The sequence below is a fragment of the Cygnus olor genome, chromosome 17 (genome assembly GCF_009769625.2).
Source record: "Cygnus olor isolate bCygOlo1 chromosome 17, bCygOlo1.pri.v2, whole genome shotgun sequence".
Taxonomy (NCBI): Eukaryota; Metazoa; Chordata; class Aves; order Anseriformes; family Anatidae; genus Cygnus; species Cygnus olor.
This window is the reverse complement of record NC_049185.1, coordinates 195504-223070: the sequence shown is the minus strand read 5'-3', so window position 1 is coordinate 223070 and position 27567 is coordinate 195504. Positions and strand designations below refer to the sequence as shown.

At 50.0% G+C, this 27567-nt stretch overlaps 1 protein-coding gene across 1 annotated transcript in view; it reads left to right on the top strand.

Annotated features, from left to right (window-relative positions):
- The window catches only part of POLE (DNA polymerase epsilon, catalytic subunit), a 33911-nt gene extending 6562 nt beyond the window's left edge, over window positions 1-27349 (top strand). Inside the window, exons 13-50 of the mRNA XM_040577566.1 lie at window positions 192-311; window positions 1164-1296; window positions 2060-2173; window positions 2891-3103; window positions 4006-4113; window positions 5255-5383; window positions 5800-5902; window positions 5997-6143; window positions 6836-6981; window positions 7869-8017; window positions 8419-8511; window positions 8828-8972; window positions 10054-10211; window positions 11691-11886; window positions 12686-12900; window positions 13190-13292; window positions 13509-13589; window positions 13682-13804; window positions 13887-14105; window positions 14419-14628; window positions 15269-15412; window positions 15812-15952; window positions 18109-18262; window positions 18348-18454; window positions 18719-18895; window positions 19292-19515; window positions 19699-19919; window positions 21844-22048; window positions 22567-22740; window positions 23093-23218; window positions 23827-23959; window positions 24091-24271; window positions 24656-24787; window positions 24916-25109; window positions 25337-25537; window positions 26486-26611; window positions 26873-26962; window positions 27180-27349. Coding sequence (XP_040433500.1) covers window positions 192-311; window positions 1164-1296; window positions 2060-2173; window positions 2891-3103; window positions 4006-4113; window positions 5255-5383; window positions 5800-5902; window positions 5997-6143; window positions 6836-6981; window positions 7869-8017; window positions 8419-8511; window positions 8828-8972; window positions 10054-10211; window positions 11691-11886; window positions 12686-12900; window positions 13190-13292; window positions 13509-13589; window positions 13682-13804; window positions 13887-14105; window positions 14419-14628; window positions 15269-15412; window positions 15812-15952; window positions 18109-18262; window positions 18348-18454; window positions 18719-18895; window positions 19292-19515; window positions 19699-19919; window positions 21844-22048; window positions 22567-22740; window positions 23093-23218; window positions 23827-23959; window positions 24091-24271; window positions 24656-24787; window positions 24916-25109; window positions 25337-25537; window positions 26486-26611; window positions 26873-26962; window positions 27180-27293 — 5749 coding nt within the window. The 3' untranslated portion in view covers window positions 27294-27349. The remainder of the gene's footprint in view (window positions 1-191; window positions 312-1163; window positions 1297-2059; window positions 2174-2890; window positions 3104-4005; window positions 4114-5254; window positions 5384-5799; window positions 5903-5996; window positions 6144-6835; window positions 6982-7868; window positions 8018-8418; window positions 8512-8827; window positions 8973-10053; window positions 10212-11690; window positions 11887-12685; window positions 12901-13189; window positions 13293-13508; window positions 13590-13681; window positions 13805-13886; window positions 14106-14418; window positions 14629-15268; window positions 15413-15811; window positions 15953-18108; window positions 18263-18347; window positions 18455-18718; window positions 18896-19291; window positions 19516-19698; window positions 19920-21843; window positions 22049-22566; window positions 22741-23092; window positions 23219-23826; window positions 23960-24090; window positions 24272-24655; window positions 24788-24915; window positions 25110-25336; window positions 25538-26485; window positions 26612-26872; window positions 26963-27179) is intronic.
- Window positions 27350-27567: the final 218 nt, after the last annotated feature.

Sequence of the window (27567 nt, the reverse complement as noted above, 5' to 3'; positions counted from 1 at the left end):
TAAGATAGGTCATAGAGCTCTGCCTTCTGGTAAACGATATAAGCAATTAGCTTTGCCTCTTCGATCATCCTGTAATTCTGCGCTAAAGGAAGCTTTCACTGAGTCCAGATATGGGCTTCATCTCAAATGGTTGGTGGAGATGAAGGAAAATGGCTATTGTTTCTTCTCTTCCATACTGCCTCTTTCCTCAGGCCCTTTGTGGAAGCAAGAGCAGCAGCTCATGGAATTAATATGTATCAGGAAATTGGATTTCAGAAGGACAGCCAGGGAGAGTACAAAGCATCACAGTGCATCCACATGGACTGTCTAAGGTATCAAATGCTACCACATAACTGCATCTTAGATTTATATCAAATAATAGATTATAAAACTTTATAAATAGATAATAAATTATCGATTATAAATCTTTCTATTTTAAGATTTTATAAATCTTAGATTTACATAAAATACCTAAAGTTAATGTATTTGAACACTATACTCCTGTCTCTTCGAGGCTTGCACTTATCCTACCTCACTAGATTGGCATAGTAGTCTGTTTCTTTGCCCTGATGCTCCCCTTGGCACACTCTTCACTACAGAAGCTGTGAAGTCTTCACCATGCTAGCCTGAAGGGCTAATTCTGTTCATGCAGTCTGTTGCAGGCTTACACTAGGTGTCTGAGATCTGACCTGAGCAGCAGATAAAGAGCAGGATGAGATTAGGCCATTGTGGTTGGGCAGGGACCATATCCTGGCTCACCGGCCTGCCTGGCACAGGGAGAAGAGGAAAGGACATGTGTGCAAGACACTGCAGTCTGTCTCAGAAGCTAAGGTTTTTGTGGGGGTTTCCTCCCCTGGACCGGTGTCTGAGCTTTGGAGGATGGCTGGCTGTCTTTGCAATGCTGATGGCTTCTCTTCCTGTAGTTAAATCATTGAGGTATGAAGTGGGCATGCTGTAAATCTGAGCAATGGCAATGTTTGGATAGTGGGCTTGTCCTGGTCAGGATTTCAGTGCATTAGGAGAGATGCAGAATGTGCAGCCTCTTATTCCACTGCTCTTGGATCCTCTGCTCTCAGCTGTCCTTGTTCTGTCTGAAGTCAAGGTCCTGTTTGCATGTCTGAGCCCTTTCTGAAGGTAAGGGCTGGCTTCTGTGCACAGATTGGCATTTTCATTGTTCTGTCCAGGTGGGTGAAGAGAGACAGTTACCTCCCAGTGGGAAGTCACAACCTGAAAGCAGCAGCTAAAGCAAAGCTGGGCTATGATCCAGTGGAGCTGGACCCTGAAGAGATGTGCCGGATGGCTACAGAGGAGCCTCAGGTATTCCCTCCCTGTGCTGTATCTCCTCTGAGCAATTGGAAAACAATCCATGGAAGTCTACAGCACCTGCAATATCACTGAGTCTTAAAGTATTACAGAATGTCTTTGCTTAAAGCAGTGATTTTTGAGAAATTAACTCAATCTGTTTCTCCAAATTTTAGATACCTTTGTAGCACTTGAGCTTGTGGGGAGAAAGGAGGGGATTTCTTTGAAGTGTTTCTAACAGAGGCATTGCACTGCATACTATTTACATCAGTGCAAGGTGTCAGATATCACCTGAATTAGGAACACCATGACTTTCTGGAGGGACATAAAACAGGCTTACTGCTCAAGGTTGTTGCAGCAGAGCAGGTTATGGACAAAGGCATGGGGTATATAGTTGGACGAGATGACCTTGAAGGTCTTTTCCAACCTGTAACTTCCAATTCTGTGATTTCTGCTGAAGCCCCCAAGGGTTCAAGCCCATCTTTGCATGCCTGGAGTAGCCTCCTGACTGCAGCATCTGTGCAGATACATGCATTGAGCTCATCTTCACTATTTCTTTAATTCAAAACTGGTGCATAGCTATGCAATTAGAGCTATAGCAGGATGTCCTTCTAAGCCAACAGAAAATTATTTACTTCCTAGGATATGTAGAAGTATGCCTTTCCCTTCTGCCTGATGATATGGGCATGTACAGCAGGGAACAGTAAAAGATTGTTTTCATTGAGTTGCTGTATCACATATGATAGGGACTAATTTGGCTCTCATCCTTCCCCAACAGACCCTGGCCACTTATTCAGTGTCCGACGCAGTTGCTACCTATTACATGTATATGAAGTATGTGCATCCTTTCATTTTTGCATTGTGCACCATCATTCCCATGGAGCCTGATGAGGTGAGTGCACTCCTGAAATGACAAATTGCCTGCTGGGCAAAGAGCTGCATCCCCCACAACACAGTGATGCACTGGCAAAAGGACAGATTCCTACTGCCCAGGTCCATTCCCATCCATGACAGTAAAGGAGGGAGAGTGGACTTGGAGGCTACTCCATTTTCCTCCACAGTCCTTGGGCATTTCAAGGGCCCATGAACTGGTGGTGCCCAGATTCAGCTGATTTTTACTTGGGACTGTAGCCATGAAAAAGCTGGATCTCCTGATCACTATTCTGTCCTTGGCTTTAGGGAGGATCATAGACAGGAAGCTGTCTATGCTGAACACATAGAAAATGTCCCTTTGTCCTCACACTGGTGTATTTTATAAAGGCTCCATATGGTGGAGCAGGGTCAGAAGACAGACAACAGCAGACATTTGGATGTCTTTATGCTGTGATTATACATAGACTGCTATGAGCTCTAACTCTGACAGTGCATCAGCCATCGCTGTCCTCCTATGAAGTATTCCTGCATAGCTGAAGCAAAGGAGTTTTGATTTTTTCCCTACTCTGATCATCCTGGCCTTGCGCAGCATTACTGCTTGCTGCATGGTGTAATCACAAGTTTGTCACCAGCTGAAACCTTTCAGTTCACTGGTATGGCAGCAGGGCTGGCCTGTTACCACCAGCACTCTGTACAGCACTTCTTTTTGAGTCCAGATTTGATGTCTCTCTTGCAGGTGTTACGGAAGGGTTCTGGGACACTGTGTGAGGCACTGCTGATGGTTCAAGCCTATCACGCCAACATCATCTTCCCCAACAAGCAGGAGCAGGAATTTAACAAACTCACAGAGGATGGACATGTGCTGGACTCGGAGACATATGTAGGAGGCCACGTGGAAGCACTGGAATCGGGAGTTTTTCGCAGTGACATCCCCTGCCGCTTCAAAATGGTAAAGGGCCTTGCAACAATCTTCTGTCTCCTTGTGTGCTGAGCGTGGTGGTCTGGAATTATCTCCACTGGTATTAACGTTCCCTGTCTGCTTTTGCTGGGGATGGGCAATACCTCCTATACTCTAGGAGACCCTATATTCCGCTTGAACACCTGAAGGTGCTTGGAGCTGAGCTGCAAAGGGATGTGAACTCTTTGTGGCCTCAAACTGACCGTCTGCCCCATCCCGGGGGGAGCCAGTGTTTGCAGCAAGAGAAAGGAGTGAAGTGATTTTGTTTGGTTTTAAGCCAGTGGTCCTTGGAAGAGATGCCTCTGTCTTCCTGTGCCCTTGGGATTCTGTCTTCCTTGTCCTTCTGCTTCCCAAACCAAGCTTCTTTTGAACCCTTGCTTGGACCCCCTTCACCTGGTTAAAGCTGCTATGTTATCTCTGTCACCTTCCCCTCTGAGATGCATGCTTTGTGCTCATGGACTAAGTTTTTAGAGGCAGCTCTGCTCTGCTGTGTGGTGCACCACACTTTGCTGTATGCTTCAGTGGCTCTCAGCTAATAAATGATCACAGGGGAACATGCGCCACATGTATAAAAGGATCCTTCCTGTTCAGTCATCTCTCTCATGACAAGTGCTGCACCGTTAAACACAAATATACTCTGCTGCTCGTTAGCTGTCCCATGAGGCCTCCTGTGCAGGAGAGCTCCAGAGCCTGAGGAGCTGACCTTGTCCCTTGCCTGTGTTGGGTTTTTGCTCCACTGTTAGTGGCCTAGACCTTTGACAGTGCCTTGACATGTTGTCCTATGCTTTGGTCTCCAAAGTCGGGCCAGGACACCAGCAGTGCCTCCTCCAGGCAGTGCCGGGGTGGCCGTCTGTCCTGGAAGCAGTCTCAGTGCTGATTCCGTGCCCCTGCAGAATCCTGCTGCCTTTGACTTCTTGGTGCAGCATGTGGAGAAGACACTCCGGCATGCTATTGAGGAGGAGGAGGGTTTGCCATTGGATCAAGTCACCAACTTCCAGGAGGTAAGTTGTTCAAGCCCTGACGTGCAGGGCATGTCTGGGCTTTCTGGGGAAAGCTGTGCTGTGAGGCTGGAGCTGCAGCGTGGCCGTGTCCTGTGCGCATAGGTCGGTGTTGTGTAATGGGTGTCTTCAGCTCTAAGCTCTGCTATGCGTATGTCCATGACTTATTTCCTGTTTCAATAGGGAACATAGGCATAGGCTGGGGGCAAGGCTGTGACTTTTCCATATCCTGAAAGTATCTGGTGAGAGGTTTCACATTTAAAGTTCCTGTTTGAAATCATTTTATACTCTGTGGAGAGAGCCAAAGAAATTTTATCTACAACCACCTGCAAGGTAGATGATGATAATGGATGTTCTAAGCAGCCACCTCCTCCAGCCACTCCAGCCCAAGATTCTCCTCCCCAGCTGCTGGAACCCAGACTGGCCATCCAGGGTCTCTTGCCCCAGCTGCACGATTTGACTGCTACTTTCCCATTTGCAGGTTCAACCACCAGCAAAGCTGAGCAGAGATCTGAGAGGATTTAGTGAGCAGATAGGACAGACTGTGGTGATCAGGCCCAGAACTCAGCTAAGGGCACCGAATGGCTGTTTTACTCACAACCAGCCCCTGCTATGCCCTTTTCTGTCTATTCCCTGACTTGGTTCCTTCCCAGACCCATCCTGTAAACATTCATTCATAAGTTTCATGTAGTCCCACAGGCTGCTCCTTAAATATCACAAATCCTCATGTTTCTCCTGTTTCCTCCCTTATTAGGTACAAATTCCAGGGTTGGCCCTCTCCAAAGCTGTGCCTGGAGTTTGTTAATGGCCCCTCAGTTATTGACTGGAGACTCTGGTTGTTGGCATTGTCTCCATTGTTCCATGTGCACCGAAAAGGTCCTTGGTCCTTGATCGGCCCTTGATAACCTCTAGGAGCAGATGCTCTCCATTTCCACACCTTTTGCTGATAAAGCCTACCATGGAGGTCCAAAACAAAACCGTACATGATAGTGGAGTCCTACTGCTGCTCTTCCTAATGCTTCTCCTTTGGTCCTTTAAATACTTCCCCATCCCCCAGAGTCAGTGGCATGTGTAGAAAGACCGAATTCAACATGTATTTGGCTCCTTACCTCCCTATCAGTTTCACTTCTTTGTCTCCCCACAGGTTTGTGACGAAATCAAAGTCAAACTGAATTCCCTGAAGGATGTCCCTAACAGAATTGAGTGTCCCCTTATCTACCATTTAGACGTGGGGGCCATGTACCCCAACATCATTCTGACCAACAGATTGCAGGTGGGTAACATCAGGAAAGTCTCTCCTATTTTGTCTTTCAGAAGATCTCTCTGGTCCCTCTGATTTGATCCCCTTAACAGCAGATCCCATCTCTGCTCAAGTCAGGGCATCAAGTAAGGGTGGGTCTAAAATTCAGTCAAACTGCCATGGATGTCAGGTCTGCAGAGCAGAAAGGTCTGTCAGAGGTAGAGCTAAAGGTTCAGGTAGGACTCTTCCAAACAAACAAATGAAACATCTATTGTTTTTGCTGTAACTTGTGTTTCTGTTCTCTGAGAAGCAGAACTTACAGTATATCATCTCTTTGCTCATACATGTGCTCTTTTGCCACCCAACACCTGTTCAGTTTTGACATGAATCATGGTTTAAAAGCAGAGCTGTGTCCTCTAACATCTGCATGTCTCTTACTTGTTTTCCAGCCCTCAGCAATAGTAGATGAGGCCACATGTGCTGCCTGTGACTTCAACAAGCCAGGTGCCAACTGTCAGCGCCGGATGACATGGCAGTGGAGAGGAGAATTCAGTAAGTACAAAAAGGACCTTGCTATCCAACTTAGTGAGGCTGAGACTAATTCCTGCTTCTCCCCTGGAAAACTCATAGTTGCTTTTCTTTGCAGTGCCTGCAAGCCGCAGTGAGTATCACCGCATCCAGCAGCAGCTGGAATCTGAGAAGTTCCCTCCCCTGTACCCCGATGGAGCACCACGGGCCTTCCACGAGCTCTCCCGTGAAGAACAGGCCAAGTATGAGAAGAAGCGACTGGCAGGTAGAAGTCAATGTCATGATCTGGAGTAGTGTTTTGCAACCTAAACTGTAAATGGTGTGCATCAATAATTGGTGCTTTGGGGTTAGCTTGCTCATGCTGGATCAGATCAAGTCTGATCTCAAACTACGCAATGAAAATTCTCCAGGATCCCAGCCTGGGGTGCCTTCACACTTTCCAAAGAGAGGACGGGCACCCATACCTGTGTTGGCTTTTCTCTTTTTGTCTGCTGAGAGCCATGGATTTGAGTTCAAACATGAATGACTCAGTTTTGAAGGGTACTAATTAAAGACATTCATAATTAATGAAACGGAAACATCACATTATCCCTGCACCTAGAGTGATGAAGCATCCAGCTAGGTGGGGACTGTGAGCAGAGCCTGGATTTGTGGATGGGCCATATGGATGTGCAAGCATCAGGATGACTTTATTTCCCCATCTGTCCCTGTGTCTCGGTAAAGAGATGCTGCTTCTCTCCACACTGCTATCTTCCTTCTCCTCCCTTTGTAGTAGGACTGTCTCTCTGCTCACACATGCCTGATGGTTATCTGTACTGAAAGAACCTTTCCTGGACCGCTTCACTGTGGATCTGCTGGGAGTGCCCTGATGCAGTTCTGTCCAGCCTTGTCCATCCACTCTGTCCACAGTGGGGCACTGACCCCTGAGAAGCTCCTTCTGTTTATTTCCTTAACTAGATTATTGCCGGAAGGCCTATAAGAAGATCCACGTCACCAAGGTGGAGGAGCGGGTCACCACCATCTGCCAGCGAGAGAATTCTTTCTATGTGGACACTGTGCGAGCTTTCAGGGACCGTCGCTATGAGTTCAAGGGGCTGCACAAGGTATTGGGCTTGAATTCTGGTTTTGTTTGTCTCCCTGAGGATGGGGAGTTTTCATCTCTCACCTGGAGCCCTAAAGGATGGCATTGTTTGGTCTTTGTATTCAGTAGGGAAACGATGGATTTCCTGACAGTAGTCACAACCTCTGTGTCAGGAAACAAATCTAGGTTGCCGGTTTTACTGGATTTAGCAAATGCTTAGTTCAGCTGTTCTGTCTGGCCTGTGTTCAGTTTCAGGCATTCTTCCTAAGCTGAAAATGGGATATACTGAGACCAAAATCTAGACCTCAGGTCAAGAAAGAAGGAGAGAAGCACATTCCAGTTCTCAGCTTTTTGGAGCCTGTGATAGAGGGGACTGGGGCATGTTATTGTTAAATTATGTTGAAGGAAATGACAGGGCCTTGGGACTCTGCCTATGAAAGAATTCATTAAGGAGCCGTTTGCTCTGTGGTTTCTCTTTGATGCTTCTTTTGCCATGAATCGTGGAGCTTGCTGAGAGGTTTATTCTACACAAGGGGTTCTGCTGTCAAACTAGATGCTATCTATTGCTGCAGGCAGTGTATTCAGGTCTTGCCCACACAACACATGGTGCAGCACAACTGATGCAGGAAGACAGCTCTGCTGGTGCTGCTTGACTTCTGATAATAGCTTTCAGTTGAGGCTACTGTTGTGAGCCCCTCCTACCAAGTGGCATACTGCCTATGGGCAACTCCTTGTCAGATGCAGAAGGAAAAGGAGTATTTAGTTAATGCTAGTGTTCCCACTGCTCTTTAGCAGTGGTACTGGTCTAGAGCTCTAATGTCATAGTGGGACTTGGGGGGAACCAGCCTGCATACTGTTACTGCCAGTAGTGACGTGTGGGACTGCTCTGACTCTGCCTGTCGCTCCCAGGTGTGGAAGAAGAAGCTGTCTGCAGCTGTGGAGATGGGAGATGCCTCTGAAGTGAAACGCTGCAAGAACATGGAGATCCTCTATGATTCACTGCAGCTGGCACACAAGTGCATCCTCAATTCTTTCTACGGCTATGTCATGCGGAAAGGGTGAGTCTCGCCCGTGGTTGTTGCTGGAGTCCTCCAGAGAGGATCCTTGAAAACCAGGATTATTTTAGGAAGGCTGTCACTTGCTTCACCTGCTTCTGAAGCACAAGATGATGATGGGTGATCCCTGGAACACTTTTTCCTCTTGCTTCTATTAATGACTTCTAATCTTTGAGACCTCTCCTAGACAAGACCCTGTGGCTTTGAGCAACAAGTGTCGGCATTCTTGTCTATTAGTGTTTTTTCAGCTTTTCTGGTCATGAAGAGGGGAAGGAGAGCAATCTACCAAGGCCCAGTGTTGCTGTGTTTCTTGTGCTTCTTTCTCTGCACATCCTCCTGACCTTTCCCATAGATGGGTTTGAGGTAGCACTGCATGCTCGTCACCTAAACTCCTTTGTTCACAGAGCTCGCTGGTACTCCATGGAAATGGCTGGGATTGTCTGCTTCACCGGAGCAAATATTATCACACAGGCCAGGGAACTGATTGAGCAGATTGGGTGAGTATGTGCTGAGCTGGGAAAGAAAGGTGCTTCTGCATGTGATGTGAGAAAATGGGTAAGAGCAGGATTGGGCTGTGTGGAGTAGAGGACTAGTGGAACAGATGTGGGAGCACATTAGTTGCTGAAAGATCAGGTACTTAGCGTTGCAGATTGGGATTGCTGACACTGCTGTGGTTTGTTGCATTACAAGGGCTCCCTTTGCAGAAGGGACTGGAAAGTGGATGCAACAGGCTGTGTCCCCTGTGCAGGCAGAAGCAGAGCAGTTCTTTGGCTTATTATCCACTCTCCTGGATGATCTTTCTTCCTTCCTTAGGAGACCTCTGGAACTGGATACAGATGGGATTTGGTGTGTCCTTCCTAACAGCTTCCCAGAAAACTTTGTCATCAAGTCAACCAATGCCAAGAAGCCAAAGGTGACAATCTCCTACCCAGGTGCTATGCTGAACATCTTGGTGAAGGTGAGTCTTGCATACATCCAGGCCAGCTCTGCAGTCTGGGGAAAAAAATGGGGGACTGATAAGGGGAGAAAGTATTTTGCTTTTCTATGGGCCTGCGAGACAGCTGGACTGTTCTTGCAAGCAGAGTTGGCAACAGAGGCAGTAGAGTATGCCTCTGTATTCTGGAGTTTGGCCCAGCATGGAGAAGGGGCTCTATTTTGTCTCTGCTCCCTGTGTAACAAGCAAATGTTGAGGCTGGTAGCTTTGCTTGCTACACAGATGTTCTCTGATATGGACAGCATATAAGTGGAGGGAGAGGCTCTGATATCCCTGCAGCTGAGAGGGTGGTGTACAAAAGACTGGGGTTGATGTGCACTCATCTATCATGAAATTGTAGAATGGTTTGGATTGGAAGGGACCTTAAAGATCACCTAGTTCCAACCCCCTTGCCGTGGGCAGGGACACCTTCCACTAGACCAGGCTGCTCAAAGCCTCATTCAACCTGGCCTTAAACACTTCCAGGGATGGGGGATCCACAGCTGCTCTGGGCAACCTGTTCCAGTGCCTCACTACCCTCAGAGTAAAGGATTTCTTCCTAATATCTAATCTAAATATACCCTCTTTTAGTTTAGCGCCATTACCCCTTGTCTTATCGCTACAATCCCTGATAAAGAGTCCTTCCCTGTCTTTCCTATATGCCCCTTTTAGGTATTGGAAGGCCTCTATAAGGTCTCCCTGGAGCCTTCTCTTCTGCAGGCTAAATAATCCCAACTCTCTCAGCATTTCTTCATAGCAGAGATGTTCCAACCCTCTGAAGCAGGCTGCCAGTAGCAGTGGGAGTCCAGACTAGTGCAAGGTTCAAACCCATCCTCAAGCTTCTGCGTCTGTAAGACAATAGAAACAACTTATAGGGTCTAAAGAATTTTTCTTCTCAGCAGCCAGGTCAGATGCTTTGATTTTTGGGGCCTGCCTGCTAACTTGTACTGTAGCTTTCTAGAGAGATGCTCAGTGATACCTTCAGATAGGATGTGCCTGAAGGGCATCTCTTGATATAATCAGCCCAGCTGTTGAGTGAAGTTTTCTCTTGGGGCTGTGCCTACAGGAGGGCTTCACAAATGATCAGTACCAGGAACTGGAGGACCCAACCTCTCTCACCTATGTCACACGCTCAGAGAACAGCATCTTCTTTGAAGTGGATGGACCATACTTGGCCATGATCCTCCCAGCTTCCAAGGAGGAGGGCAAGAAGCTGAAGAAAAGGTAAGACTTCAAATCTTGAAATGCTGTTATGTCCCCATGGTTGTTGCCTCTGAGCTGCCAGCATGTTTCATTTGCTTGCTTGAAATGGTAAGCTCTATATGTCAGATCCATCTTTGAATCCAGTTATGTACTTGCCTCCGTTAACATGCTATGACAATAAATTTTAGAAAATAATAGTGAAACAACATTTCTCCAGCTTGCTGACCCAACATAGTCTCCCTGTTTAGCTGTAAGGTGTACATAGAATTTCGACTTTCCTTCTGAGGACTTTTAATATTTCTTATACTCTACCTAATCTCTTTTAAACTCACTAGTTCTGGTCTTTCTGTCTCTCAGGAGTTCCACTGATTATTTTCCGTGAGGTTTCCCCATTGTTTTCTATTTGGAGAAAGGAATAGGTCTTGCTGTTATCACATTATAGGTAAACAGTTGTGGTCAAATTTTACTGATTTTTTTTTTTTTTTTCCACAGCATCCTAAACCATAATACCAGCAATCACTAGCTACAGTGGTGCCCATAGGCCTAGGTCTGAATTCAAAAATTGCCATTGCCATCCTCCAGTCCCCTCTGTCCTTAAAACACCCCATTTGTTTGTGCTTTTTGCCTTGTCAGACAAGTTTTGGCATCTGCATCTAGCATCTCCTGTCAGTGCCTTCCCATGAGAAGCAAGTCCCTGCCACAGAAGTCAAGCTGAGGAGGAGCTCTGAATGGATGCTGTGCATAGGACATCTCATGGGCATCTCAATGCGCATCTTGTCTCAGGGACCGTTGATTTCCTGTAGTTTCAGGATGTTGGCAAGTGCACTTATTCCTCGGTCATGCTCAAATAGAAATAGTGTAGAGGTGGCTGGCAGGCACCATCATCAGTGGGGGAAGTGAAGGGTGCACTTACAGGAACTGGTTCAGGTGTGAGGAGGGCTGGCAAAGTGGCATAGACTTGAGTATCATCTCTCTTCCCTTAGCTGAGCTTCCTGTAACGTTTATCTTGAGACCTATGTACAAATAATAGGCAGGGGAAAAGCAAAAATAGGGTAATGTATTCTTATAGTCACATCACTAGCTATATTCAGTTTCCTCTGAATTGTTTTGCCAGCAGCCCCTCTTCTTTTTTCTAAGCTTACAAACTTCTTTTTCTTTTTCTCTAAAGCTCTTCTCTTCCACTTTCCCACCCATTTATCCTTTCTCTCACCTCATGGCCTTTTCTTGTGTGCGATTACCAACATTTTCTTAGTTGGTATTAATGAGCTGGGGCATGAGCTGATGTGCTTTTGCAGGCCAAGCTGAAACAATTTGTAGAGCTACCATAAATTCTCCAAGATCATCCTAGTAAAAGAGCACTGCAGCTTAGTTTAACTTGCCTGATGGCTGCCCGGTGTGGCACTTCTGGGAGAAGGGCCCTGGCAGGAGGAGAGCAATCAAGGTCCTGGGAAACACGTCCCAAGGCCAAAGGGCAGGTTTTGCACAGGCTGTGTGTCCTAGGTACGCGGTGTTCAATGAGGATGGGTCCCTGGCTGAGCTGAAGGGGTTTGAGGTGAAGCGACGAGGTGAGCTGCAGCTTGTGAAGATATTCCAGTCTTCGGTATTTGAGGCCTTTCTGAAAGGCACCACCCTGGAGGAGGTCTACGCTTCTGTGGCCAAGGTGGCCGATTACTGGCTAGATGTGCTGTACAGCAAGGTAGGCATTCCTCTGCAGGTTGTCTGTCCCTTGTGCATCTGTGCTCCCAAGATGGGGCCGGAAAAAAGGTGTAAAAGCTGATTGGGCTCTGTGGGAGGGTGGACTTTGTTTGCAGGGAGGTGGTGGACTGTTGTGCCTCTGGTCATTTCTATCTTATTTCAGCTGCATTGGCTCTCTAGGGCTGCAGCTTAGTGTCTTTTAGTGCAATGGCTCTTCTAGCCCTTCTTTTCTAGCTGTTAGTGGGGGGGTAAGTGTTGTGCTTCTCCAGTCATCTCTTTCATGGAACTGGTCTGGCGGCCCTCATCCCCTGAGGATGTTATCTAAGGGCATTTGCTGAGGCAGAGAACGACAGAGCCACTTGCCTGTGGAGTGTTTTATGAGAAGCATGGAGAGCTATGAAGAAAATGGTGAGAGCAGAGAAAAGAAAACGTAGCCTCAGATACTGGGGTGCAGGAAAGACTGTGAGCTCAGCTGGGGAGTTCCTTGGGACCACTTTCAATTTTTGCAATGACCTGGTACCACAAATTCTTGGTGAGCCGAACTCTGCAGCACCAGGTTAACAATTCAGAGCGGTGCTACCACAGCCCAGCCACAGGACAAACTCTGATAAAAGCCTTAAACAACCATGCCAGACATATTTAATGGGTCACATTGACAACTGGAACAGAGGGCAATTTCCAAACTCGTTATGAAGAGAGCCACATCAGCTGCATATGGGCATTCCCTGTAGCTAACAGCCGTAAAGTTTGATCATTTGGTTCTTGCTAGCGTTTTTGTGTCCCCCACCTCCCCTTTTCAGGCTGCCAACATGCCTGATTCAGAGCTGTTTGAGCTGATCTCGGAGAACCGTTCCATGTCTCGCAAGCTGGAGGACTATGGGGAGCAGAAATCCACCTCCATCAGCACTGCCAAGCGCCTGGCAGAATTCCTGGGAGACCAGATGGTAAAGGATGCAGGGCTGAGCTGCCGGTTCATCATTTCCAAGAAACCAGAAGGGTCTCCAGTCACTGAGAGGTAAACCTGTCTTGAGGGGACAAGGCTTTTGATAGCTTGTGGGCAACTACAAGGGAAGGGCAGGGTAGCAGCACCTAAGCGAGTTGGTGCTGTGTGACCACATGCTTGCCTGCCTGCTGGCTTGGACTGTGAACAAGGCTAGCAATTTGTAACACTGTGCAGCTGCTGTGCAGTGGCCTAGCAGGAGAAGAGGAGAATCCCTGAGGGTCTCTGCAGTATGGGAGAGGGGATCCTGTGCAGCCAGAGCCTTAGTCCTGCTGGGTAGTAAGTGCTTCCCTGCCTTTTCCAGGGCCATCCCCCTTGCCATCTTCCAAGCAGAGCCCACTGTACGGAAACATTACCTCCGGAAATGGCTGAAGAGCCCCTCGCTACAGGACTTCAACATTCGTGCAGTGAGTTGAGCAACTCTGCGGAGCAGCACGGCCTGTGGCTCTGTTACAACAGCTCCTCCCTTTGGAGGCACTGCATGGGCAGCAGCTATTTGTGCTCACAGGTTGCTGTGGAAGGTCCCTAGGGAAATGTCTGATGCTGCATCTTACCAGCAAAACCTAAATTTGCACCCTTCTGCTGCACTTTTTTCACTATCCACTGCTCCACCCTGTTTGCAGATCCTGGACTGGGACTACTACATTGAGAGACTAGGCAGCACCATCCAGAAAATCATTACTATTCCTGCAGCTCTGCAGCAGGTACAGGAGTACAGGGTTGCAGGTCTGGGGTGGTGGGAGGGTGTGTGGAGGGCATTGGTCAGGGAACTCTGTAATTTGGGGATGTTCCCCAGGTAAAGAACCCGGTGCCACGAGTCCGGCACCCTGACTGGCTGCATAAGAAACTCCTGGAGAAGAACGATGTGTACAAACAAAAAAAAATCAATGAACTCTTCACTTCTGAAGGCAAGAGACAGGTAATGAGGGTGAGGGAAGGATGCTGGCTGTGCTGAGCACGTGTTTCTGCACCCATGTCTTCCTGCTGTCTTTTCCTCTCAGGTCCTTGCCAATCAGCCCCAGGAGGGAACACCCAGCTCACAGATTAGTGACATAGAGGATTTTGGGGTTGCCAAGACCCTTCAGCCATCAATTCCCATTGCAAATAAACGGAAGCGAGTCCCTATGGCAGAGGAAAGCCAACAGATGTCCCAGAGCCTGGAGCTATCCCAGTCCTGGCGAGAGATCCTGGGCCCACCTCCCCCCATGGGAACCAGCAAGGTAGGCAAAGCAGGGGGTGCAGGAGCAGACCAGAAGACATCCTGGGGTTGTATGCTTCTACCAGAGCAGCTTGGGTACCACCTGGAGCAATCTGTGGGTCTTCTGAAATCCTCTCTACTTCCATGGCTTAGGGCTACAAAAAGAAATAGAACTGGGAGAGGCCCACTAACAGAGAAAATGGGGGCAGTGACAACTTCCCAGCTGTAGCAAGGACACGATCCAGTCTTGGCTATGCACAACTTGGAGTTGCGTGGCTAGGAAGCATAGACTGGTTTCTATGGCTCCTGTTCACGCATGCTGTCAATCCGCTTAGGAGCAGCACCTGGTGTGGCTGCGCTACCACAAGAAGAAATGGGAGCTGCAGGCTCGACAGCGGCAGGAGCGGCGGAAGAGGCGGCGTCTGGAGGATGGCAGGGTGGCCACAGGTGGAGGAGTGGTCCGTGATGCCCTCTCCAAAGGGCTGAGCAGCTACCTGCGTAGGACTGCGCGGAGCATCCTGGACTTACCCTGGCAGATCGTGCAGGTACCAGGTGCCCACAAGCCCCCACTGCGTGTGTCTGCCCCAGGGAACAACTTAGGGCCCTAAACTACTTGCCTTTGCTAAACTACTTGCCTTTGCTTAAACTACTATTTTATATTTGCAAATGGTCATTCTTGATGGTGAATCTGGAAGTTGCATGTAGATCCCCTCCAGCGGGGCAGCCCCAGGTCAGCCCACGAGGGACATCTGGGCTGTGGTGCCTGGAGGCAGCCAATGTCAAATGTGGAGGTGAGGTAGTATTGTCTAGGCAGGGCCTCAGCTGTCTGAGCCCTTGCCCTTGTCACACACCTCATCTTCCAGAAAGGCCTCGACTGGTTCAGAGCTGCAGGCAGCCTTTGCCTGACCATAACTGTGAGGTTGAGATGGGACAGCTGATCCAGGACATCAGAATGACTCAGCTAACATCAGGGCTCAGACTGAATTTGTTGGCCAATCTTAGCCTGCGGCTTGGAGAGACATGTTTGTCTGGATCCTTTCAGAGTCCTAGTGCAATGTGCCCACTGTTCTTTGTGGCCACTATCTGGCCATACAGGTCCCAAAAGTGCTCCATAGCACATATATAAGAGCTAGTAATGTGTTGGATCTCCCCACTAATGCCATCTTGAACCCCTGTGTCCTGCAGATCGCTGAGACCAGCCAGCCAGGCCTGTTTAGGCTGTGGGCGGTGATCGGGAGTGACCTGCACTGCATCAAGCTGAGCATCCCCAGGGTGTTCTACGTCAACCAGCGCATTGCAAAACCAGAGGAGGGAGCAGTCTACAGGAAGGTTGGTACCTGATCCAGACCTGCTGCTTCTAGAATGGAAAACAGTCAGTTGCATTGAGATAAGACACTTCACATCTGCTGCAAGCAGATATTAGGGAGTGTCTGCTATGCAGGGCTTCACTGTCCTGCCCTGCTGATGTTCTTCATCCAGTCCCTTGTGCCTCTGCTAATCTTAACCTGCCCAAAAGCCAGATTGTCAGTTATGGGAATTTGTAATGGGCATGAGCATAAATCCTCATGATTTTCTCGGGAGAGGAACACCAGAAGGTGGCTCAGCATGATCCTGGAGGTGCTCAGAGCCCGGCTCCTTACAGCCCTTAGGGCTTAGGGATGTCCCAGCTCATGGGAGACATACCACCTGGTGCCAGGTGCCCACTAAGGGTGTCCCTTTGCTTGGCAGGTAAACAGGATCCTGCCCCGCTCAAATTTGGTTTACAACCTATATGAGTACTCCGTCCCTGAAGATATGTACCAAGAGCATATCAACGAAATCAATGCTGACCTCTCTGCTCCAGACATCGAGGGAGTATATGAGACTCAGGTAACTCCTCCAGCACTCAGTTTTCCTCCCCACTTTTTAAGGAGTGTTGAGTGGCAGTTCCCTACTCTAAGTACCAGTGGCACAGGAGGATGCCTGGAAGTTAAAAATTCAACAACATGCTAACAGACCAAAAATTGAACCTCCACAGCAGAGTACTCTGGAATATACATGCTTCTGTATGACCAGAGATGCAGAATGTCAGTATGTGGTTTAAGGCATGTCAGGGACTGGGAAGTATTACATGGGGCATGATGCAGAGAAAACATTTTTAGCCACCATAAATTTCTGTTTTAGGGAAAGCTAATAACAATTACCCTGCAAGAGAGGAGACTCAGGAGGACCTTATCAATGGGAGGAGGGAGAAGTAAAGAAGACAGACAGGCTCTTCTCAGTGGTGCCCAGTGATATGGCAAGAGGCAATAGGCACAAACTAAAACACAGGAAATGTCATGTAAATGTGAGAAAAAATGTGTTCTGTGAGGGTAGTCAAGCTGGTTGTTCAGAGAGGATTGCAGAGTTTCTGTCCTTGGAGTTATGGAGGAACCAATTGGACATGGTCCTGGGGAAGAAGGAAAAAAAGAATCTTGATATGCAAAAAACTGCATTGCAATTCTGAACATCAGGTTGCTAAGAGCATCCTTTGTAGAGCTGGGGCTCAGTATTAGGGCAAGTTCTCTTTAATATCTTTATCGATGATCTGGATGAGGGGATCGAGTGCACCCTCAGTAAGTTTGCAGATTACACCAAGTTAGGTGCATGTGTCGATCTGCTCGAGGGTAGGAAGGCTCTGCAGGAGGATCTGGATAGGCTGGACCGATGGGCTGAGGCCAACTGTATGAAGTTCAACAAGGCCAAGTGCCGGGTCCTGCACCTGGGGCGCAACAACCCCAAGCAGCGCTACAGGCTGGGAGATGAGTGGTTAGAAAGCTGCCTGGCAGAGAAGGACCTGGGAGTACTGGTTGGTAGTCGGCTGAATATGAGCCAGCAGTGTGCTCAGGTGGCCAAGAAAGCCAACAGCATCCTGGCTTGCATAGGAAGCAGTGTGGCCAGCAGGTCTAGGGAAGTGATTGTCCCCCTGTACTCGGCTCTGGTGAGGCCACACCTCGAGTACTGTGTTCAGTTTTGGGCCCCTCACTACAAGAAGGACATGGAGGTGCTCGAGAGAGTCCAGAGAAGGGCAATGAGGCTGGTGAGGGATCTGGAGAACAAGTCTTATGAGGAGCGGTTGAGGGAGCTGGGGTTGTTCAGCCTGGAGAAGAGGAGGCTCAGGGGCGACCTTATCGCTCTCTATAGGTACCTTAAAGGAGGCTGTAGAGAGGTGGGGGTTGGTCTATTCTCCCATGTGCCTGGTGACAGGACGAGGGGGAATGGGCCAAAGTTGTGCCAGGGGAGGTTTAGGTTGGATATTAGGAAGAACTTCTTTACCGAAAGGGTTGTTGGGCATTGGAATGGGTTGCCCAGGGAAGTGGTTGAGTCACCATCCCTGGAGGTCTTTTAAAGACGTTTAGATGTTGAGCTTAGTGATATGGTTTAGTGGAGGACTTGTTAGTGTTAGGTCAGAGGTTGGACTAGGTGATCTTGGAGGTCTCTTCCAACCTAGATGATTCTGTGATCCTGTAATGGACATAGGAACACTTCCGCTTGCAAAGAGGTAGCTGAACATGGGATATACTAGGGGGGGTGTCTATAAACTTAAAACTGGCATGTGGAAAGCGTGGAATATTTATTGTTTCTCAGTGTTTTGAGACTAGATCCCACAGTAAGTCATTCAGGAGCAGGCTTCATGTACAACTGAAATTGAATCTCTGGCAGTTCATCCACTGTTACGATTATCCGGTGGCTTGGATGAAACCTTTGCCTTGAGGGAGTGCCAAACCATGAGTTACAGAGCTGCAAGATTGCCCAGATATCACTCCATGTCCTCTGAATATGTGCTGCTGCCCTTGGTGATGGGATTATGGGCTAGATAGGAATGAACATGAATTAAGAATATGTATCTGTGTATCCAACACCTGCAAGGGTAGTAGTACCAAAGTCGTGCCTGAGGCACATCAGATATGTTCTACTTGTGTTTTTAAGCTGTGTTGTTCTAGGTCTGAAACCCTGGGAGGAGCTTCACAGAGGGATGTGGTTTCATAGTATCTCCGTTGGTACAGGTGCCACTGCTGTTCCGAGCCCTCGTCCACCTGGGCTGCGTGTGCATGGTCAGCAGGCAGCTCGTCAGGCACCTGACAGGGCGAGAGGCCGAGACCTTTGACATTGAGCACCTGGAGATGCGCTCACTGGCCCAGTTCACATACCTGGAGCCAGGTAAGGCACCTTGGGAGAGGAGCTCGTGGTATGCCCAGGAGCAGACACCCGGCGGGTACTGCTGATGGTTGCTCTGTGTCCCTAGGAAGTATTCGCCATATCTACCTCTACCACAGCTCCCAGGGCACCAAGGCTCTCTTTGGCCTTTTCATCCCCTCGCAGCGCAAAGCCGCAGTGTTTGTGCTGGACACGGTAAGAGGGGGCTTTAGAGGCTGGGGGAACTGTGGGGCTGGGGGAACCATGGGGGTCAGGCAGCAGTATCCAAGGGGTTTCTCTGCACAGACATGGATCCCTACTGCTTCTCAGCAGGGATTGTTGGGAGGCTTTGGCATGTGCTGAGCAGGTCTGTCGATGAACTCGCTCTTGTGAAGCACAGTGAGATACAGAGGGAAGAGCTCCCAGGAACATGCGGCCTGGGGGCTGTCTCTTCTCTGACCGAGTCTGCATTGGGTGCAGGTTCGCAGCAACCAGATGCCAAACCTCACCAACATGTTCTCTGCGGAGCGCAGTGCACTGCTGGAAAAGGTGGGTGAAGATCTGCTGCCTCCAGACAAGCACATCTTTGAAGTGCGTGCTGAGACCGACCCCAAGACCATCTACAGAGCCATCCAGCGGCTGCTGCTGGGCTACAAGGTGTGAGGTGAAGGCATGAGGAAGGTCCCCATGGGACTTTGTCTGCAGAGGCATGTGGGAGGGTTGTGGAAGGCACTGGTCCAGCAGTTCCAACAGCACCTGCATGTGGCTGCTGGCACGAAGTTCAAAGGTAAAAGTGGATGTTGCTGGAGGGCTCTGCCTTGCTTGGGGTGGCTTGCCTAGTGCAGTGCCAGCAGGTAGGCTAGCTCAGCATCTCCCCACATCTCGTCTATGGAGCTGGTTGCTCAAAGATTGCTGCTTCTGGAGTGCTGGAGTGTGCTGTCCCCACCATGGGGAGCGTAGGTATTTGCTGTAGGGGCATACAACACTGACAGTTTCCTGCTGAGCAGAGATGCTCACTGGAGGGGTGTGCCAGGACATGTTTCCTTTGCACAGGATGAGCGCCGGGGCCCCACATTGATTGCTGTGCAGTCTAACTGGGACCTGAAACGGCTGGCAAGTGGGATTCCCATCATCGAGGAGTTCCCGTTGGTCCCTGTCCGAGTGACAGATGACATCAGCTACTCAGTCCTGGACTGGCAGCGCCATGCAGCCCGCCGCATGATCCGCCACTACCTCAACCTGGATGCATGCCTGTCCCAGGCTTTTGAAATGAGCAGGTGCCTGGGGTTGGCGACATTCTCCTGCTGCACTCCTGGCTGGGTGGGGAAGAGACTGCAGCAGAGGCCAAGGCCAAGTCAAGGCCAGGTGCTTTGTCCCTTAATGGGACAGCCAGATATGGTAGCACAGCTTCTCTTTAGCTATGCTCATTCCTGGTGAACGTGCCTCTCCCTTTCTTCTAGGTATTACCACATTCCAATTGGGAATCTCCCTGATGATATCTCCACCTTTGGCTCTGACCTGTTTTTCTCACGCCACCTCCGTCGTCACAACCATTTGCTGTGGCTCTCGCCCACGGCTCGCCCAGACCTGGGGGGTAAGGAGGCCGATGACAACCGTCTCGTCATGGAGTTTGATGAGAGAGCCTTGGTGGAGATAAACAATCCTGGCTGCTACTCCACAGGTGAGGAGGGAGCAGGATAGCACAGAGTGGGGCAGAGTCAGGTACTGCTCTGTGAGCACCGTACAGAGATGGATGCAGTATCCAAAGTCTCTGAGTAGCTCTGTGCGGATGGTGGTGACCCACAGCAGTGATCTGTGCCAGGTGCAATGGGCATGTCCAGGGGAAAGGAGATTCTGCGTGCACTATCACAGTGTGTACAGGCATCCAAAAACAGATTCATTCACAATTCATGGACACCAATAGCAGCACTTGGAAGGGCAACTGTTGTGTGAAGAGGAAAAAAAAAAAAAAAACAGCCCAAGGACAGGCTAGCTTAAATGGTCATCCCTGGTGTCATTACAGCAGCTTTTTCTCAGAGGCAGAAGCAGCTTGACTTGGTAGTCAGTTCTCTGAGTCTCTGTGCTGCAGCTATTGGCTGGATGGCTGCACCCAGAGAGTGTTGGTCAATGGCTCCATGTCCAGATGGAGGCTGGTGACAAGGGGTGTCCCTCAGGGGTCTGTCCTGGGACCGGTGCTGTGTAATATCTTTATCAATGATATAGACAGGGGGATGCAGTGCACCCTCAGGAACTTTGCAGATGACACCAAGCTGAGTGGTGCAGTTGATGCAACAGAAGGAAGGGATGCCATCCAAAGGGACCTGGACAAGCTTGAGATTTGGGCCCACATGAACCTAGTGAGATTCAACAAGTCCAAGTGCAAGGTGCTACACCTGGGTCAGGGCAATCCCAGGCATGAGCACAGACTGGGAGAAGAACTCACTGAGAGCAGCCCTGCACAGAAGGACTTGGGGGTTCTGGTGGACAAAAAGCTCGACATGAGCCAGCAGTGTGCACTTGCAGCCCAGAAGGCCAAGTGCACCCTGGGCTGCATCAACAGAGGAGTGGCAGCAGGGGAGGGAGGTGATTGTCCCCCTCTGCTCTGCCCTTGTGAAGCCCCCCCTGGAGTACTGCATCCAGGTCTGGGGCCCCCAGCACAAGAAGGACGTGGGGTTGTTAGAGTGGGTCCAGAGGAGGGCCACAAAGATGATCAGAGGGCTGGAGCACCTCTCATATGAAGAAAGGCTGAGAGAGCTGGGGCTGTTCAGCCTGGAGAAAAGAAGGCTTCAGGGAGATGTCATTGCAGCCTTTCAGTACCTAAAGGGAGCTCATAAAAAAGATGGAGGGCAACATTTCATACACATAGATAGCGATAGGACAAGAGGAAATGATTTTAAACTAAAAGAGGGGAGGTCTAGATTGGATCTAAGGAAGAAATTCTTTACTATGAGGGTGGTGAGGCACTGGAACAGGTTGCCCAGAGAAGCTGTGGATGCCCCATCCCTGGAAGTGTGTAAGGCCAAGTTGGATGGGGTTTTGAGCAATCTGGTCTAGTGGAAAGTGTCCCTGCCCATGGTAGGGGGGTTGGAACTAGGTGGTCTTTAAGGTCCCTTCCAAACCAAGCCACAATGTGATTCTATGATATGGACTGCCAGGAGAGGGGAAAAAAAAAAAAAGAAAAAAAAACTGATGTTGTTAAGTCCATGTCTTGTTGGAAGACCTTATATGATTGAGCTGTGCTGTCATATCTGGCATTGTTGCCATACTGAGTGAGGTCTCGCCAGGTTTTAAGAGTATCCTTTAAAGTCAGTTAAACAAGGTTTGAGGAGCAGCACAGTTCCTACACTGCTGCAGTACAGTGTGGGCTTTCACCGCTTTCTGATCTAGACATCAGAGTGTTGCACACCTTGTGCTCTGTGCTTTTATATTTACACCTGCATGTGAAAGCATCTCACAGTTTGATGCAACATCTTCTATAGATCATCCTCATAACTTGTGAAAAGCACATTTGGCAAATGGTTGCACTTGCTGAGCTTGAGGTGTGGATGGTGTCCTTGATGGTTCTTTGCCCTACCTGCCTGCTGAGAGGTTGTGTTTCTTCTTAGTATGTCTGGAGCTGGACATCCAGAGCCTGGCTGTAAACACAGTGTTGCAATCTCATCATGTAAATGACATGGAAGGAGGTTCCAGCATGAGCGTCAGCTTTGATGTGATTCAGCAGGCATCCCTGGAAGACATGGTGACAGGGAACCAAGCTGCCAACATCCCAGCCAGCTATGATGAAACTGCCCTCTGTTCCAACACATTCAGGTATTGCTGTAGGAGCCAACAAGATGTGGAATGTCTGTTCTCCATCCTGGCAGGTCCCGTCAGTGTCATGCCTCGTATTGCCTTCTGGTTTTAGCCTTTCCCAGACTCTTACCAGTGGTGTGACTTGTGGGATACTCTAAAGTAAAAATTCCTGCCTTTAGGGCAGGACAATCAGGTCCTTTGCTTGGCAAAAGAGGGTGCTCAGCCCCCTGGGTATGCATCTTCTCACAGACTTTTGAAGATCTTGGGCTCAGAACTACGTGGTGGCTCAGGCAGCAGGTGTGAGGGCATGTTGGCAAAGACTTTGCCCTTTCCTGTTTCTCCTTTCTTCGTGCTCCACAAGTTTATAGAGGCACATATTTACCCTGTGGTTCCTGGGTTGAGGGCTCATGGGTCTCTGCATTGGCAGAGTTCCCTTTCTGAATCATCCAGCGTATCTGAAAGTGCCTCACTTCCTGGAAGGAGGAAGCTGCTGTTCGTGGCTGGTGGGGGTGATACTGGTCTCTGCTCCCTGGTAGGATTCTGAAGAGCATGGTGGTGAGCTGGGTGAAGGAGATCACGCAGTATCACAACATCTACGCAGACAACCAGGTCATTCACTTTTACCGCTGGCTTCGCTCTCCTTCTTCACTGCTTTATGACCCAGCGTTGCACCGTACTCTACACAACATGATGAAGAAGCTTTTCCTACAGTAAGTGAGAACTAGAGTTTGTCAGGCCCTGTGAATGAGAAGGGGACAGGCATGGCATGGCATTAGTGACCAGGACACTGTTGGCATCCACAGTCAGTTCTCTCTGCTGCAGCCTCCAGAGAGTGGCCACAGATGAGCAGTAAGTCAGGCCTACCGTACTGCTGGGTGTGCTGTGGTGCAGCTCCCTTGCATGGCATCACCAGCACATTTGACTACTGACTGTGCCCGATCAGCACGTCCTCTGTGGGTTGCCATCTGCTCCTCTGGCTTGCTGTTCCCTGTCTAACAGGGAGCTGAACAGGAGCACTGAACTTCCTGCACACTGAATCTAGCTCCTGTACCTTGTCTGCAGGTTAGTGGCTGAGTTCAAGCGTCTTGGCTCTTCAGTGGTTTATGCCAACTTCAACCGGATCATTCTGTGCACCAAGAAGCGGCGTATTGAGGATGCTATCAGCTACATGGAGTACATTATCAATAGGTGGGGTGCACTTGGCTGGTCAGGGGTGTATTTAGCAAGCCAGGCCTGGAGATAAGGCTCCTGGATGACTGAGCTAAGACATGGCTCAGGGCATGGAAAGAGAATGATGATTTTTGCCTTTTGCTGGGCCTCAGCACTGAATTTTTTGCAAAACTACTGAAGGGACAAGGCTACCTGGTTCTCTTGCTCTCATGCCTGGAGTGGAGATCTGTCCCTTAGCTGTGTTCTGTGGGCAATATTCCAAGAACGCTTGTAGGATTCAATCCAGAAGGGATCTTTAGGAGAACTTGGGTAGTTGCATTCTGCCCATGACCTCATACCCTGTCTGGCTCCCAGCATCCCAGCCATGGTGTCCAGGCATCTAGAGCAGGCACCTTTTTGCAAGCACAACAAGCCAAGGCTCAGGCATGGCTTCTCTTGGTGTACCTGCTGGTGACTACACTGCTACCTTTTGTGCAGAGCCCATTTTTTTGAAGCAGGGCTGGAAGAGTGAGGTGACTCCTCTCTCCTTGCCAGCAACACCTCCTCCCTGGTGTGTCCCCTGGAGAAGGCCCTTAACTAGGGAAGATGCTGCTAATGTTGTGGGTGACTACCATCTCTCCCTCCAGCATCCACTCAAAGGAGATCTTCCACTCTCTTACTATTTCTTTCTCCCGCTGCTGGGAGTTCCTGCTATGGATGGATCCAGCAAATTATGGCAGCATCAAGGGAAAAGTGCATTCTCGGATCCACTACGGGGAGGTAAGAAATACGAAGTGCTCAATTCCCCCAGGAGTCGGGGGCTAGGGGTTGAACTGAGTGGGGAGGTGTTGGCTGGGTACAACGAATTGCTGTAACATCACTGGCTCATAGCTCATTGTGCTCTGTTCCAGAAGGATACCAGCAAGAGGCAAGTGTTGGAGGAGGAAGACAGTGACGAAGAGGAGGAGGTGGGGGAAGAAGAGGAGGAAGGGGAATCAAACGTGGAGGAGCTGCTGGAGAACAGCTGGAATATTGTGCAGTTCCTGCCCCAGGCTGCCTCCTGCCAGAGCTACTTCCTAATGATTGTGTCAGGTAAGTGCTCCCAGCTCCTTGCCTGGTCCTACTCTGAACAGCACTCCTGGAGACAACCCCTTACACTCCCTCTTGCTGCCCATACCATGCACATTCCTCACTGCTTCATGATGCCTGCAGGGCTGCTGAGAAGGGCCTGATGGTTGATTCCAAGAGCCCCTTATGGCCAAGCCTGTGCTGTGCCACGGGCAGTACAGAGGGAGCCTCTGCTGCTGTTGTGAATGTTACTGTTTGGGGGTGTTCCAGTTCCGGTGTGAGCTGTCCCAGGGAGGGGACAAGGTTATTTGTTTCTCTTTGGTGCCTGGGAGAGTCTGCAGCAGGCTGGCTGCTGGTGCAGCTGCCCCAGCATGGCCTGTACCAGGAGCCCTGTTCATGTCTCTGCAGCCTACATCGTGGCTGTGTACCACAGCATGAAGGAGGAGCTGCAGCGCAATGCCCCTGGAAGCACTCCCATCAAGAGGAGAGGCACTAGCCAGGTGTCCCAAGAAGCACTGCGTGAGACAGGGGCCATGCCTGGTGAGTGCCCAGCATGGGGCCGTAGGGGTAGCAGTGCTGCAGCCCTGGGCTAGCCCTAGGCAGAAAACCACCTGCCTTGTTGGCCCCACATGCCACTGGGCTCAAGTGCTTTCTGCTCGTCTCTCTAGGCATGATCACGTTCTCACAGGATTACGTGGCCAATGAGCTCACTCAGAGCTTCTTCACCATCACCCAGAAGATCAAGAAGAAGATGGCTGGTTCTCGTAATGCCACTGAGCCTTCAGACTTGTTCCCAGTGCTGCCTGGCTCCTACTTGCCACTCAACAACCCAGCTCTAGAGTTCATCAAATATGTTTGCAAGGTCAGTGTGTTGGGCTGGGACTCTTTTCTGAAGGTTTATGATCGGGGGCTCAAATTCTAGTCCATGTGTGTGGCTCTGATTTGCCACAGTTATGCTTCAGGAGTGTGCTGCAGATCTACAACCAATTTGTTTTTCCCTGCCAGCACTCTTGCATCCATAGGAGGTATGAGTTGTCATTTTGAGGACTATTCTCTGCTGGTAGGTTCACCTGGCTCTTTCCCTTGTAGGTGCTGTCTCTGGATGCCAACATTACCAACCAGGTGAACAAACTGCGCAGGGACCTGCTGCGCCTCATCGAGGTGGGCGAGTTCTCAGATGAAGCCCAGTTTCGGGACCCTTGCCGCTCCTACGTACTCCCTGAAGTCATCTGCAGGAACTGCAACTTCTGCAGGGACCTAGACCTGTGCAAGGACCCTGCTCTCTCCCAGGTTCAGCCTCTTTCCTGTGGACGCTGGAGGTCCCAGCATGGCTGTGCTCTATGCCTGTCAGTCATATTACCCCTCTTCCTCTCTTAAGCCCTTTGCTTTGCAGCATTACTTGGTCCTGTGCTGGTGATCATATTCATAGAATCATTAAGGTTGGAAAAGACCTTCAAGCTCATGTGGTCCAACCACACCCCTACCACCAATCTCACCCACTAAACCATGTCCCTAAGCACCACGTCCAACCTTTCCTTGAACACCCCCAGGGACGGTGACTCCACCACCTCCCTGGGCAACCTGTTCTCATGTCTGACTATTCTTTGAGAAGAAACGTCTCCATTTCCAAACTAAACCTCTCCTGGCACAACTTGAGGCCATTCCCTCTAGTCCTATCGCTAGTTATCTGGAAGAAGAGGCCGATCCCCAGCTCCCCACAACTTCCTTTCAGGTAGTTGCAGAGAGCAATAAGGTCTCCCCTGAGCCTCCTCCAGACCAAACAACCCCAGTTCCCTCAGCCGCTCCTCAGAGGATTTGTGTCCCAGGCCCTTCACCAGGTTCACAGCCCTTCTCTGGACACGCTCCAGGGCCTCGATGTCCTTCCTGTAGTGAGGGGTCTGAACGCAGTATTCAAGGTGCAGCCTCACCAGCGCAGAGCACAGGGTGACCATCACCTCCCTGGTCCTACTGGCTGCACTATGCCTGACACAGGCCAGGATGCCATTGGCCTTCTTGGCCCCCTGAGCGCACACCCCTAAAGACCGTTTTCTGTTCATCTTCTAGCTACCTGTGACAAGTCCAAGTTGTCCCAGTGCTTTGGCTAATTCTCCATCTACTCCAGGAGGAAAGCTTACCCTGGAGAGCTGGTTATACACCATCCTGTTGCTTGGGACTTTCCAAGGCCACTTTGTTTGGCTGTCTCCTCATTATGTCCACTGCCTTTCTCTTTGCCTATAGGATGGATCAGTGCTGCCCAGCTGGGTGTGCTCCAACTGTGAGGCGCAGTATGACTCTGACTCTATTGAAATGGCATTGGTAGAAGCCCTGCAGAAGAAGCTGATGGCCTTCATGCTGCAGGACCTGGTGAGCACTTGGCCACCCTGCTGCAGGATCTTGTCTCGGGGACAGGCCACACCACCCTGTGGTGCTGCAGGAGGGCCGGGGCTACTCCTGGGGAGCAGATCAGCCTTGCATCTGGGAGGGGCTATAGGGAGGAGGGTTTGGCTCCCATGCTGTGCCACAGCCACAGCAGTTCCCTGCCCTTGTGCCACTTGTGTGCCCCTGATAATGGGCTGATGGGCTTGGTCTTGTCTCCTGTCCCACCTAAAACTGCTTTGACTCTAGGTGTGCAACAAGTGTCATGGTGTGAAGGACACACACATGCCTGTGTACTGCAGCTGTGCAGGAGAGTTTGTCCTCACCATCTCCTCCCAGGTATGCCTGTACTGTGCTGCCTGGTCCAGACCTGTGCCTGTGGCTTCCTGCGTGGTGCTCCACCCTCTGGGGCCACCTACTTTCTCTTCTGCCTTTCCTCTAACTGCTTGTCTGCTGGGTTCTGCCATCTACCCACCCCCCGCCTGGCCCTGTGTCCCTGCTCGTGGGTGGGCAGTGTTGGGCAGCCTCCCTCCCTCCCTCCTTCCTTTTCCTGCAGATCTTCATGGAGCATATCACCATCTTCCAGAACATTGCTCGGCACTACAGCATGGCCTATCTCCTGGAGACCATCGAGTGGCTGCTGCGTACAAACCCCCGGCTCCAGCAGTGAAGCAGGGCTTGTCCTGTCTCTGCTGTCAGTTATGGACCTGTTCAGCTGTGCACTACGCCGGCAGGGGTCGTGCCTCTTTTTAATGTGGAATTTGTATAAATAAATAGTTCTCTTCTTCATCTGGTTCTTGTGCAGTGGGAGATGGGATGTCTCCTTGCAAGGACCTGTCCCCCTTTGAACCCTGCATGCTCCAGCCTGGCAGCACATCCCAGGCTGCAAGGGGAGAGCTGTGCCCCCTCTTCCTTTTGGTGCTAGAACCAGAGAAGATGAGCTG